Source organism: Rhinichthys klamathensis, unplaced genomic scaffold (assembly GCF_029890125.1).
Source record: "Rhinichthys klamathensis goyatoka isolate OS25496 unplaced genomic scaffold, OSU_Roscu_1.1 h1tg000436l_1, whole genome shotgun sequence".
Lineage (NCBI taxonomy): Eukaryota > Metazoa > Chordata > Actinopteri > Cypriniformes > Leuciscidae > Rhinichthys > Rhinichthys klamathensis.
The window spans coordinates 1,437,851-1,453,557 of record NW_026606932.1 but is presented as its reverse complement, the minus strand read 5'-3'; the positions used below and the strand labels follow the sequence as shown (position 1 = coordinate 1,453,557).

General features: G+C 37.7%; 1 protein-coding gene across 1 annotated transcript in view; it reads left to right on the top strand.

The window, feature by feature from the left end:
- The window catches only part of LOC130071256 (SH3 and multiple ankyrin repeat domains protein 3-like), a 136,965-nt gene that overhangs the window by 107,571 nt on the left and 13,687 nt on the right, over positions 1-15,707 (top strand). The window contains 4 exon segments of the mRNA XM_056235951.1: positions 1,801-1,876; positions 8,483-8,565; positions 11,100-11,224; positions 11,398-11,533. Of these exon segments, the coding sequence (XP_056091926.1) occupies positions 1,801-1,876; positions 8,483-8,565; positions 11,100-11,224; positions 11,398-11,533 (420 nt within the window).

Sequence of the window (15,707 nt, the reverse complement as noted above, 5' to 3'; positions counted from 1 at the left end):
CGTGACAAATTTGAATGCTTTTGTTTGGTGTTCAAATTCCTATGCATTAGTAATAGTGATGTAAATATATATATAACCCTCTTTCTCTCTCGTTCTCTTGTGCGCTCTCTCTTTCTCTCTCCTGTGAATTTGATCTGTGCGTCCTTTCTTGCCTTCAAGTCATTAAAATGCTAATGCATGCTTTAACTTCTCAATTTTGTGGTGACAGAGTAGGACACAAAGTCAGTAGAAGTAACTCTTGCTTTTCCTTTCTCTCTCTCTCTCTTAATTTGTCTTTTCTGTTGCTCTAATAATTTATCTTGTAAGTGTAATCAGTTGTCAATATAAAATCACACTAGTGTAGTCTCAGTAAAGTATAAGCATAACAGGCAGATTTTTAGATTTAGTTATAGAATTATACAAAGCACTCAACACTGAATGAAGTTTTTTCTTCATCGTATTCTTAGCTGCTGTATTTATGAATACAATTTTATTCATAAGTTACAGTATTAGTCAAATTTTTTCCCTAAGGTCTTTTTACTGTGTAATGTTAAAGACATTTTTTTTGCTCTAATGTCATAATTTACGTTTTCACGTGGGCAGTCAAATGGTAATACTATTCATCCGTCATTCCTTTTTTGTGTTGGGAGAAAAATTTGAGTTCCTGTATGTTTTCAAAGTACACTGAACTCAGTTTCAAAACAAGAACATTTTTATTTATCATAATATGACTCCTTTAAACTCACTCATGTTGACACAGTCTGCAAGGCACATCGCAGACTGTCAAATGAAGAAGAATAGACATGTACAGAGGGAATACTACAGTGTGACACAGGAAGGAGTGGAGACAGGGGACAGAAGAAAAGACAGAGGAAATATGCATTAGTAATCAGACCAGAGCAAGTGGGTCACTGAGTTTATTAAGAAAGGGGGAGAGAGAGAAAGACATGTTGAATTCAATAACACAGAGAGCAAAGTTTAAAGGTGCTCTAAGCGATGTCACGCGTTTTTTAGGCCAAAACATTTTTTGTCACATACAGCAAACATCTCCTCACTAACCGCTGGCTGCCTGTCCCCTGAACACACTGTAAAGAAACGCGATCTCTGTAGACAGCCCAGGCTCCACAAACAGTAACAAAAGCAAACTGCGGCGACCCGCTCCCCAAAACATAACAAACTGTTCCAGCCAATGACCGACAAGAAGGGTTTGGGGGGCTAGTGTGCGGATGAGGAGGGAGGGTCTAGCTAGCCTCCGTTTTGTTTGACAATAGTTCGAACGTCAACAAGAAGTGACGTCACCCAGGATCGCTTAGAGAACCTTTAATTCAATAACCGCTGTAACAAAATGCATCTAGGAATGAAATGCATGTGTTTGACTATCTTGTTCTTGCCAGAAAATGTTTGTTAAATTCTCTGGGTGTGTTAGTGTGTGAATGTGAATACATGTATATGTGTGTCAGCAGATTGGCCTTCTGTAGGGGAGCCGTGCATTGATTTCCAGCCTAAAGTCCAATCACATAAATCTAGTCTGGCTTGAGACACCATCCCTATTAGCCAGACCCTCTGACTGGATTAACGAGACCGCTCTCACACACACACACACACACACACACATACATATATAGTTGACCTTGCCTATGCATTTAATTAAGCTTGTCTGCATTTTCTCACACAAACAAACACCCACATTTCCACACAAGGCTGATTAGAGCCATTTGGTCGGCTCTGAAATGCAATGCAAATATGATGAACGGAATTGAAAATGATAAATATGGTTGGTTACGAGGATGCATGTTAATGTGTGTCATGTTTGTCTTTCAGAGACGAGAGAGGATCGAACTAAGAGGCTGTTCAGACATTACACTGTGGGCTCCTACGACAACTTTACCTCATATAGGTAAAGTATACATATATATGTGTGCATGCCTGATTATTTAATATATGGGCTTTTTGATAATCAGTTGTTCCAGGCTAACCCGAGACAGAGCATCACCAGTTATCCTGACTCAGTGGATTCAGGAATTTGTAGTATTGAGTCTCTACTGCCATCTAGAGGATAGAGGTTGTCAACACACTCCAGTGCTGCTCATTCATTACATCATGTTTTCGTTTTTTACCCCTCACATTTGCTTTTAATTTAAACAGTCACATTTGTTCCTCATTGCGTGTATCAAAGCAAAAGTTAATTACTTAAGCACTTGATTCACTTGAGTACTAAATACAATTTTACAGCTGAGTGTAATATTAAAAAACAGCTAGCACATGCCATTAAATAGGAGCTCATGTTTTACATTTTGCTCAATATTACAGTCAGTGTAATTGAATATGTAAGTCTACTTAAATAATATATATTGTGTTTAAAGGGGTGTTCACGCTAGATTTTAAGAATGCGAAGTTAAGTCTGTCCAACCAACGGATATGAACAACGAGATGTCGCATGGTCTAATAAAACAAATAGGTCACAGTTTAGATTAGGGTCCAATTCTCACTACTAACTAACTACGACTTTAGTAAACTCAAACTCAATTACTGCTTATTAATAGTTAGTAAGGTAACTGTTAAGTTTAGGTTTTGGGTACGATAAAGCGATGTAGAATATGATCATGCAGAGTAAGTCATTAATATGTGCTTTATAAGTACTAACAAACAGCCAATATCCTATTACTATGCATGCTAATAAGTGTTACCAACTAATAATAATAAATTGATACAACTTTACAATAAGGTTCCAGTAAGATAAGTTAATGCATTATCTAACAATGAGAAATATACTTGTTACAGTATTTATTATATTTTGTTAACATTAATTAATACAAAATACAACTGTTCACTGTTAGTTCATGTTGTCTTTGGTCCATTACAAATACAAATAACAACTTTTGGTTTTAATAATGTTAGTAAATGTTGTAATCAACATTAAGATTAATTATTATTATTTTATTATACATTATTATTATTCTATATCATGCTTAGCAGCAATTTATGCTTTATGATTGCATAGTCATTCTCCCTAGTTTTGTTTCTGCTATTTGAGGCCCTGTCCACACGGACACAGGTATTTTTATAACTGCGACTTTTTTTACGCGGTTCGGTCGTTCGTCCACACGAAAACGCACTGAAACCGAACATTTTTGAAAACCCCTGCCAGGGTGAGGATTTTCAGAAACGCCGGTTACAGTGTTGTCATGTAGACAGTGAAACCGGGGTTTTTGCCTTGCGACGTCAGAGTGTGCGCCGTTATCCGCTGTGTTTGACGTCAGATTTGCGCTTCTGATTGGCCAACGTGGCTTTACAGTTAAGGGTTATATCGCCGCCTGCTGGCGTGGCATGCTCTTGACCGCGCTTGATAGCGTGTTTTTGCGTTTTCATGTAGACAGAGACCGAGCATGTGTGGACGGGATTTTTTTTTAAACGCTGTAGGAAAAACTCTGGTTATAAAAATACCCGTGTCCGTGTGGACAAGGCCTTAGTCTGTTCTGTTGATTACACTGTAATGAAATGTGTCTCTGAAATGAAAGACTGATTGACGTGGGAAGGAGGATGGGGGATAAGATGACTTGTAGAATAAAGTAAGAGAGAGAGTGAGCGAGAGAGGATTAATTACTGGAGTCTCTCTGTCAAACTGATACTTTTTACTCCATTCATCTTCTCTTGCCAAGCTGCTCAACAACAGCAAACAGGTCTAGAACAGCAGCTTAAAGAACTGCACCCAGTCAAATCAATTACCTGCTGTATCAGAGAAATAGACTCTAAACACACAAGGCAAACGAAGCCGCTCCCAGACTCTTAAAATAATCGATTTCACAATTTGAGATATGAATGAAAGACCATCACCTTGCTGAAATTCTCTAAAAGGTCTCCCAACTCAAGGTGCATTTAGAAGTCTGCTAATCAATTTAATCTGTAAATATTAGCATGCAAGTGTGTCAAACTACATTCAGCTAATATTACAAGTCTGCTAATCAACTGCCACTCTTAAAAGAAAAGGTTCTATGTAGAAACTTAAAGAGTTCTGTCGGGTGCTTCATATTTTGATTCGATTTGATTTATTAGACAGTAAAAAGAATAAATGCATACAAGATGCCATCACAGTGACATTATACATTTATCAGAACTGTCGAGGATAACACAAGAAAGTTACAAACTTAATATATAGTATATTTAGTTTTAATTAATTAATTTCTCTGGTAAACATACTTTAACATACTTTAAGTTCGTAAACGTACTTTTTCACTAGAAAAAATAATAATTACCCGTAAAGTTATATGCAATAATTTAAGACATTCCTCCTCATATAAAATGTTTTTGGCATAAAGGGTTCTTTAAAAATGAGTCAAGAACCATATAGGGTTGGAACCCCATTAAAACTTTTTGCATGCATGTTGTGGGGTTTGACCTATGTTCAGCTACACTGTTAAGTGCACTAAACTGAGTTAGCACACGCTGACCTAGCTGTGAGGCTATATGTGAATATCAGTCGCTGTACAGAGGTTTAGCTTCATGACATGGACAATGTGGAGCTAACTCGCTCATGTGCGTTTCCCTCGGCACAGGAGATTATTTTAGGGAGTTGTACACACTACATTGACAAGTCAGCGTCAATGTACTTCTTCTTCCTGAGAGGTCTAATGGCCATTATATTCATTTTCACCCTTCATTATCTCATCAAATTATCATTAGGTGCTAGATTAACTGAACTTGACTGTACGGGTTTTTGTAAGTGTATATAACAAATATTTGAAATGTTTAATGCCTTTATATGACTGAAATTTTCCATGAGACAATCCAGACAATGTACATTAACTGTCATGCACTCTCACATAAGTACTTCAGTGATACTTACTCTTTTCAACAATAGACATGGTACCATACAAAATACTATGGTATTTTTATATATAACTATATTGTTACTTCAAATTTATTTATATTTGTATATTGTCATTATGTTTTTGGTAACAATTTACAATACTGTTTCATTTTTTAGCATTAGTTAACTATAGTATCATGAACTAACAATGGATAATAGTTCTAAATCATCCCAGTTAATGTTAATTTTAATATTTACTATTACATTATTAAAACCAAAAGTTGTATCTGTTCATTTTATTTGAGCAAACATGAACTAACTATGAACATTTGTATTTTCATTCTAACATTTAACAAAGATCAACAAATACTGTAACAAAATGTATTGTTCAGGGATAGTTCACCCAAAAATGAAAATTAGCCCATGATTTACTCACCCTCAAGCCATCCTAGGTGTATATGACATTCTTCTTTCAGACGAAAACAATCAGAGTTATATTTTAAAAAGTCCTGGCTCTTTCAAGCTTTATAATGGCAGTGAATAGTTGTTTCTGTTTTAAGTCCATAAAAGTGCCTCCATCCATGATAAAAGTGCTCGAAGCGGCTCCGGGGTTAATTAAGGCCTTCTGAAGCGAAGCGATGCGTTTGTAAGTAAAATATCAATATTTAAAACTTTATTGACTAAAATAACTAGCTTCCGACAGACAGCCTTACGCATTGATTTACGGCGTAGTAACCCTTGACCTGACGCACGACGCATTGACAAACGCGGAAGCGCAGAGGATAGAGCAAAACAAAACACCAGTCATGAATTAGAAGTCTAAAATGAGAATTTTAAAGAGAAATGTTGGAGGTGCTCGAGTTTGTTGCCCAGCCCTGTTTGTTTGAAGTGCCGTCAAAGCTTACGCTACTCCTACGTCATACATCGTCAAGTGTTATTATTTTGGTTTAAGTCAACTTGCGTAGACCATCTGTCGGAAGCTAGTTATTTTAGTCGATTAAGTTTTAATTATGGATATTTTTCTTACACAAACGCATGGATTATCATGGATGGATGCACTTTTATGGACTTAAAACAGAAACCGGCCATTCACTGCCATTATAAAGCTTGGAAAAGCCAGAATAAAATAACTGTATTCGTCTGAAAGAAGAATGTCATATACACCTAGGATGGCTTCATGGTGAGTAAGTGAACTAACCCTTTAATGTTAGTTAATGCATTAACTAACATTAAGTAACTGTGCGTGCCTATATGAATATGTACATACACATATGTTCAATTAAAAAAGCTATGGTATTGCCACAGACACAGTACTTTCTTGTAAGGGACAAGATATCATATAAAGCATTTGTTCTGTGTTACTTTTTCTTAGTGATAACTTATGTATTTATTAAATAGATAATGGGAAGTTGAACCCAAATATTCCACCGTCCCAATTTAATGTGGCTTGTCTGGGATTTTGTTCGTAAACAAATCCACAGCAAATGCCTGTTCCAGACGCCCGACCATACACTGATGTTATCACAGGCGTGACTGCTGTTCTGTAGGACAGAGCATTTCGTTAACCCAAGGCGCTAACGACACGAATCATCTGTAATTGATCTAATTGATTCTCCACTGCTTAATTAGATTCTTGTCACTCCTAATGCATCAGTGATGAAGACCCTCGGGTACGAGAGAGAGAGAGATGAGCTTTCTTCTAATGGTTGATGATACATACACCAGTCGTTGCTCTGGTCCCATGTGAACACATAGAAAGGGTTTTGTCGTTTTGTGGTAATTATTCTACAAGCAGCTAGTCACAAGGACTTTATTATGCTCTGTTTGTAAAACAGATTTCAAGATGGTATGGGAGTTGTTATAAATGAATTGCTTTGTTTAGAGATATATATTTTGCTGTAATAAAATTAATATATTTTCCTATAGCTTGGCTGGTAGCAATGCCAAGGTCATGGATTTGACACAATGTCCAAAAAAAAAAAAAAAATCACTGTAACATTGTCACGATACCACACACAGGAAACAGGGATCCAACAGCAGTATTTATTAAGGGTAATCCATACTCACAAAAACCAGTCCAGGCAAGGGTCAAACTCCATAAAGCAATCCAAGACAGAAACAAAAACAAGAACAGGCAAGACTTCCGAAGTAGTGTGACATAACAAGGACTCCGTAACAAACACTAAACAGGCAGGGTATTTATACACAGAACAAGACAATCATGATGGGGAACAGCTGGGTGCAATGAACAGTGATGATTGCAGACAAGGATTGTGGGGAATGCAGTTCCAATGTGAATGACACCGTGGGGAAGAGGACCTCTAGTGGACACCCAGGGAAACATAAACCAGACACTGTGACAAACATGTTTTCACACTACACTTAACTTTGGATTCATGTCTTTTTAAACCCTCCACCAAACTAATTCATAATTACCCCATTAAATATTCATGCACTTTGTACAGCTGTAGAAACATCCACATTTTTATCTATACAGTGGAAGTCAATTGTCTCCAATAGTATTTTTTTAAATAATTTTTTCTTGTAAAAGGTACTCCAGTAATCTATTTATTTTTACAACTTAAAAAAATTTATTATTTACAGTGTAGGTTAAAGTTGCTGTACAACATAAGTTGTAGATCTTTTCTTAATGTGACGTACATAAGAGTTGATTATGTCCGGGTTATCAATTATAAGAAAGGGGCTGAATAAATGATTGGTCTTGATAAATGATCGTGCATACATCATACTTTACCCAAAAATCCAGTTACATTTCGAATAAAAATTACGACCTCAAAAGTTAAACATTTTGAAAAAATGTTTCACAATAAGATCAATAACATTAATTTAGAAAAAAAGATAGGGTTAGATTTCATTTTGTGTCTACTTTAACCCAGAACAGTTTCAAGTAGGAAAAGCTGTTAAAAGCTAATCAAGCGTCCACCATACAGTATGTCACCATATGTAAAACAGCACAGTTAATCATAGCAGTGAAGTTAGTGATGTGATTGTCTAAGTGCACTGTTTGTATGTGTGTGTTGGCGGGGGGGCTGTCTACAGGCGGGTAACTGTGGCTCACATGAGTAAGGAAGAACAGATTTGTCCCTGCTGTTAGCGCTGATGATAGCTATCTCCATGCATCCAGACAGATGGACTCGGGATGGTGATGGGGGGAAGAGACCACTATAGAGAAAGATCCTTTGTGTGTCTCTGACTCGCTTTCTCATTTGTGAATGCTCATCCTATCTTTTAATCACTGATGGGCTGCACTGTAAGGCATGGGTGCAGGATTATAGTCTTTTTGACTTTTCTGGGTTTTAAAGGGTGTTTTTTGTGTGTGTGTATTTGGGGTTGGACAGTGAAAGAGTTGAAGGCCCTCATATTTCTATCCTTTCATTTAATAGCATAAGAGGCTGGATATTAGTATTTTGTCCAATCTCCTAATGCAGTTAAAGAGGCTGCACTGGAGTCAAACAGAAGGACAGAAGCTTCCACCTGAGATTTTTCATATTGTCCGCACACTCTCACAGCCACAGCTTTTAACCCGATTGGCTCATCACTGGAGTGGGACAGGGATCAGGGAGAGTAGCGTTGTGGGGGTATGTCCAGGTGGTAAACCCCACCGCCCAGCTGTGGAGCTCATACAGGCATGGCGCTAGAGTCTGACCTCACTGTCCTGCTCTCTCTTATGTCCAGTGATTACATTATCGAGGAGAAGAACGCTGTGCTCCAGAAGAAAGAGAATGAGGGATTCGGCTTTGTCTTGCGAGGAGCAAAAGGTAAGACCTGACATTGAGCTCATGCCCTCAGTTTGCTATTACAGTCAACGTTTCAGCTTCTTTCACGTTACTGGGTTACATTACACACTTAAAGTCAGCAACAAATGACATTTGCATCCCTTTTTACTTTTATAATGTGATGTATTTCCAAGTGGAACACATATATTTTTTTTTAAATAATTTTATTTGAGAATTGATTAGATTGTGAAAACTGGCCAAAAATTTATGGAATGGAGCTAGACTTTAATGCAATTTTACTACAATAATATTTAGATAGGTATTTGGTTAAAGCTACACTATGTAACTTTTGAACCCTCTGGCGGTTAAAAAAATAAAACTGCATGTGTCTTGCAAAAGAACATGTGCAAATTCATCCTTCCTGACCACCCTATGAGGTTTATCTAAGTGTATTTATAGCTAAACTAAAACATGGTTTGGAAGAGGGATTTTTTTATTCACTATCCCATTAATAACATTTTATTTTTTAATAAAAAAGTCACATAGTATGATGATATATATATATATATATATATATAGAGAGAGAGAGAGAGAGAGAGAGAGAGAGAGAGAGAGAGAGAGAGAGAGAGAGAGAGAGAGAGAGAGAGAGAGAGAGAGAGAGAGAGAGAGAGAGAGAGAGAGAGAGAGAGAGAATTAAACTAACGTTCAAGTTTGGGGTAAGATGTTTTTAAAAAGATGCATTAAATTGGTCAAAAGTGACAGTAAAGACTTTTATAATGTTACAAAATGTATCTACTTCAAATCAATGCTTTTTTTGTTTCTATTCATCAACAAAAAAAAATCCAGAAAATAATGCATCACAGTTTCCACAAAAATATTAAGCAGCACAACTGTTTTTTGCTAAAGTCAGGCATAAAATATAAACGCTTATCATAGTCAATCAGGGTAAGTTAAAAACATGTTTTCGAAGAAAGATGGATGATGTATTGACTTATTATTTACATTTTGTTTATTTTGAAAAAAATTAAAGTTACATAGTGTACCTTTAAAATTAATATTCCTCTTAAAAAACATCCATTTATTTTAGTACATTTTGTCTACTTAGTATACTCACACTAGAGTAACATGAAAGTTTAAACTCAATGCAAATGAGTGCAACAGTGTATGTGTCTTACAGATGCAGTTCTGGTGACAGCATAATAGAGTTAAGTGAATGTTAACTTCATTACTTATAGAAATGACACAATGTGAACCAGTGACCCTGATATTTGATTATGTAGCATACTTAACAGCATTATTAGACAGTTGTGTTTGACAACTTATACAGTTCAGCAGGGTTTGTGTGAGAGTTTGTGTGCAAATGTGAGGTGTGTGTGTGTGCGTGTGTGTGTGTGTGTGTGTGTGTGTGTGTGTGTTTGTGTCTGTGTGTGTGTGTGTGTGTGTGTGTGTGTGTGTGTGTGTGTGTGTGTGTGTGTGTGTGTGTGTGTGTGTGTGTGTGTGTGTGTGTGTGTGTGTGTGTGTGTGTGTGTGTGTGTGTGTGTGTGTGTGTGTGTGTGTTAGTGCCCAGACTCTGGGGTGGCACCATCCTGGGTAGGAGTTATGAGTTCCTAATGCCATCTGTTACCCACATGGTGCATTAATATTTCTTACGAGTATGGGTTTCAGCTGGTCTCTTTAATAATTTCTTAACTCCTATACTATGACTATCTCAAAGACAAAGAGCAAAGCACTAATAGCTTTATTTAGACATATGTTTATATTTACAGAAAGGCTCATTTAAAGGTGAAGTATGTCATTTTTGACCATTTTTAAATGCTTTGACCTATCCCAGCAGAGATATCTATACGTAAGCCATTCATTAGCTATTTTTCCATTCAGAGTTACGATATTAACTTGTGCGCAAAATTGCAATATCACATAAAACATTTGTGAATAAAGCACCATTTCCATCCCATGTGTTCAAAAGAACAAAATCATCACTTCCTGGAAAACTGCCACAAAAATATTTGTAATGAAAATTGAAGTTGCTGCAATCAGGGAAACCATTTCATCTTTTTTCGCACATTATAAATGATTTGCACCTCAGAGCGCACCGACGAAACACAATAAACGCTGCTATGTTATCTTCCGTTCGGAGATGGAATCCTTGTGTTTGGGAATGCAATCATGTGAGACAGTTCTGGGAGGTAATTATAAGCAACCATTTTGATGACAGACTTTGGCTCAGGCATTTCAACATTTGAGATGCTGTGCATTGAAATTAATCGGCTGGTTGGTCCAGTAATCCAATCACATTCACTGTTGAGGCATGGAAGTTGTGCATTAAGGGATTTATACGGTAACTGTTTCCATCGAAGTTTATGCGCATGTCTTATCGGATAAAAAAATATCTGCCTCAGTTAAACTTTTTTTAATGCACATTTTTTAGAATTTAAGCTCAAATTGGTGTTTCCATCCAGCATTTTTTTAATAAAATATGCATAAAAATAGGTGGATGGAAGCATTGCTATTAGCTTCACAAAGAGTCTAAGAATCAGTATGTGATGTATTGCATATGATTTTCTGTTTTTATGTAGCGGAGACACCCATTGAAGAGTTTACACCCACACCTGCCTTTCCCGCACTGCAGTACCTGGAGTCTGTGGATGTTGAGGGCGTGGCCTGGAGGGCGGGGCTAAGGACTGGTGACTTCCTCATTGAGGTATAGGATTGATTTGTCCATATCCCCTTTTATCATGTTTTACATCTTCAGCACATAAAAATGCAATTGTGTTTTGCTGAAGCTGTGTAATGACCAGTCAGTCTAGTCTGAGATGCTTTGAATGTGTTGGAGGGGCAGAAACAGTTATGATTTGTTTGTGATTGGTCTCTTAGGTGAATGGTGTAAACGTGGTAAAAGTGGGACACAAGCAGGTGGTGTCACTCATCCGGCAGGGTGGAAATAGCCTCCTTATGAAGGTGGTGTCAGTCACACGCAAGCCAGAGTCTGAGGAGACAGTCAGGAAGAAGGGTAAGCTGCTTGTTCACTTCCAACAGAACTGATTTATCTTGCATATTAAAATGCAAGTAATATTAACAGGATTGCAGCTTATAAACAAGGTCTGCAGCTTAATATATTGCTTAAATATAGTTCATATGTTTTCTTGTGTGTTTAACAGTGTGTCTGTCAAGAATAAGTCGGTTTCACAAAAATCGTGTAATATTGTGAATGTGGTGTTGTAGTTGAGCTATAGGGAATGTGCTGACTGCTGGTTTTGTTTGTTTATTGTGGGCGGGGCTACTGCAGTCAGACAGAAGAGCTCTTAAAGGCACGGGTTGCTAGGGAACCAGCCTTTGATGCTCTGTACTGTGTATGTAATGATCAGACATTGAGAGATCTCACCCAACAGGGCAATCTAGTCTCAAACACGAGGAAAAGAAATGCTGCAAGAATGAATAAAGGAGCGAGTTTAATGATCACAGCCGATCGGGATGGTAATGACTGTGTTTTTCAGAAGAGAAAACTTCAGGAGCATTAACTAAATGACAGGGTTGTTTGTCACAAAAAATTGTGATGACTAAGCAGATTGAAGCGTCGAAGTATTTTCTGTGCAGCTTTTACACACACGTTTTCCACACATCTGTGCGTTCCTACACCCACTCAATCGATTAGCAGTTAAATGAGTCTACTGGTAGAGTTATTAGAACTATAGCAAAACCTCGAAATGCAAAGAGGAAGTCTATTCAGTATCCATGTAAACTATCCTCACTTTTATCTGCAACTCCTACACAATCCGAACCCTTTATTGACCTGTGTTTGGCTTTAGTTGATGATGGAGCAGCACAGTAAGTAAGTCGTTTAGCTGATGCTTTTATCCAAATCCTCTCACAGTGTAAGGTTTGAATCTGGCTGGCGGGTTGGTTAGTCTGGTCCAAATAGTGTTGGTGCTTTAAAGGGGATCAAACTTCTCCAAGAAAAGTGCCAATAAGCGCCACCAAGCTTAAAGAAAAAAAGTGGGAAAAATAGCAACAGATGCTATTTACACTAAGGGCGTGTGTCCACCAAAGTGTTTTTTCCCAAGGCTAGTGTATTTTTTCAATTGTTTTCAATGGGAGCATCACGTTTTTTTAAAACGGCAGCAGAGTGACAAGGCACTGAGTGTCTGTTTCACACATTTTTCTGTGTTTTTTTTACCGGTCGGCGAGAATTGTAGAATGGTCAACTTTGGGTAAAGCGCAGCGCTCATCACTATCACTTTTTACCCAGCAGCCGTCCAATCACAGTGGAGGAAGGGCGGGACAAATACAACACCGACCAACCCGCCACATTCTGCTTGTACAACTTCAACAGATGACAACAACATCAAGCATAATAATTTAAAACAAGAGCCAGAGCAATTATATCAACATTTTTATATAGAAACAACACAGAAACAAATTATCTGTGAAATTAGATACTAGTAGCACTTCCGCGATATTCCATATCATAGCAAGCAAAGCGTCTCAACTGGAAAAAAAACCCGCTGCACTGCCAAAACGCTCTCAAGCACCCACAACTAGGCATTTTCAGCTGGCTAAAAACGCTTTGGTGGACACACGGCCTATGTGCAAATAGAAAGAAAAGGTATTTTCTTTGCACTAAGTGTAAATAGTTGTTAGATGATATTTATACTTAGTGCAAATAGTGGCAGATACTGTTTGCACCTCAGTGTATTGTATTATAAAACAGTGAGCTATAACAAAGTCCCTTTAAGACAAGTCATTTCACTCGGCGGCCATCTTTAAAACGACTCTCGGGCATTCAAGTGCAGCTCATGTCTCTTTGAATGGGGAACAATAAAATTCTCCAAAACTGTTCGCCAAGCTTATGATTAAATTTCATATTTGATCTCTGTCTCATAACTGTCTTTGTTTCTAAACGCTCGAATCATGACAGAAAATGAAAATGTTCAGGCTGGATCAAGCTCATGCACAGCGGAAGCGCACGTCTGACTGTTGTTCATTGTCTTTTGTCTTCCGGTCTGTATTTTCACTGCGATCTTACGTATTTATGAATGAACGGCTCGTTTTAAGATCTCCCCGGTCTACTGATGTTTGTTAAGACACCTGCTTTAAACATTACAATGCTCATGATAACGTTCGTTAACTCTACAATAAGTAAATCGACTTCACCAGCTAATTACTCTTTGAGAGCGATGCCATAAAATATACAGAGCGACCGCAATAACGGAAGTTCAAAGACAATATTCTAAAGATGGCTGCGCTCTAGTTTCTCTGGCGCATAAGGTCTATAGGAACCGGGGCTTCTAACGGCAGCAGCAGTGACACGATTACTTTACCAGTCGGCGATTGGCTCTTATTTAGAAGGCGGGACTTATTTTATTCAAAATAATATGAGTGACGCATCTTGTGTTATTCTATAGTCTTTGGCTATAATAACAACATATTCAGTGTTATATGATTATATTCATTAAATTCATAAATTTGCTAATAATTTATTGGGACATTACTTGTACTTGACATTACCTTGTCTACAACTATATTAACATTTTACCCGTTAAACACTTTATTCCCACTTATTACAGATAAAGTGTAAGTTCTTGCATTCAAGAACTGCATCTTTGTTTTTATAGATGCATAAGACAGTCTTGCTGTGTTTAAGATGCATGTTTAGTTAAAGTTGTTTACGTTTTGCTGTGCTTTGTCTGTTTTGTTTTTCTATTTCCTGTTGCTCAAACAGTACATGAAATGCATGAGAAAAAATGTAAAAGTTGTTTTAGATTAAACCAAGCGTGCCGCACAAGCCCTGAAAAGTGAAGTCAAAACGTCTCGATCGCCCCCCGGTGGCCGGTCCTAGTATAGGTCATAAACCCCGCCTCCCCATGTTATTCAACGGCACGTGAGACCAACTAAACAATTAAATTACACTTCAAATATCCATGTTCCATGTTTTTCCAAATTGGAGATTGGAGCTTTAAATTTAATATCTAAATTTCTATAATTAATTTTAAAAAAGTGCAGGAGCGTGTTCTTGCGATTTGATTCCGCGAGAGTGGGGGCGGGGCCTTGATTTCGCGGCTTTACTTCCTGCTCACTACTGCGCATGTCTGGTCCCGAAATCGCTTCTGCGCAGACTCAAGTTCCAAGATGTCAGCCCCATATCGGGATACTGGCGGCTTTACTTCTGACCAATGGAAGAGAGCAAAGGGGTGTCGTCCATCTTTTTTTACAGTCTATGGATAAAACCATCAGATAAAACCAAAATGCATAAACTTCCAATTACAGGCCTTTTTATTTTATTTTATTTATTTGGTTAATAAATACCAATTAAGTTGCTGGATTTTATTACATTGCATTTTATTACATTGCATCATATATTTTCAACAAGTGAGTCTCTCAAGTGTAAAATGCATTAACTTAATTTATATTTAATGCATTTGGCAGATGATTTTATCCAAAGCTGTTTACATTGCATTTAAGCTATACTGTTGATTAGTTCATACATTTCTTGGGAATCTAACTCATGACCTCTGCGTTGTTAGCAGCAAGCTCTACAGCATGAAATAGAAATGAAATATCCCTACAATCAGAGCAAAGTGATAGTTTTTTTTTAAAATGATTATTATTGTCGATTAGCCTGGGTTTCCCCTTACTGCCTTTGTGCAGCGCGATTTTACTTTTACTTTTGCTCTGCTAGGCAGTCTGGATACCATGGACCAAATTTTCGCCTCAGCGAGGGCACCAATTACAGAACGGGGAGGGAGCAGCAAGACGATGACGACGTCTATGCGACACACCGAAGCAGTTTGTTTATACCTATGGATCCAACATGGAAGTTACCTTTCGATGCAGCCTTAGATATTGTTCTAAGTAGTTTAGAGCGCAAATAAATCTCTGACCCATCGTCTTCTTCCTCGTCTAATTTCTTTCGCTCAACATACGCCATCTGGTATAATTGAAACGATTGGCCATGAGCTACGTACAGGCGCATTTGATAGACATTCGTAGCACCCAATAAACGGCTCTGGGCATTCGTAAACCACGCCTCAAATACGAGAAAATGAACATGTGGTTCCCGTCTGAACACGTCTCAATGTCAATGAGACATGGTCTGACGTTAGCCAGGCTAATTGTCGATAAGAATTTTGTTCTTACTTGTCAAAATCACGCTCACCTGCAAAGTAATTGCAGAACTCTGGGCTATG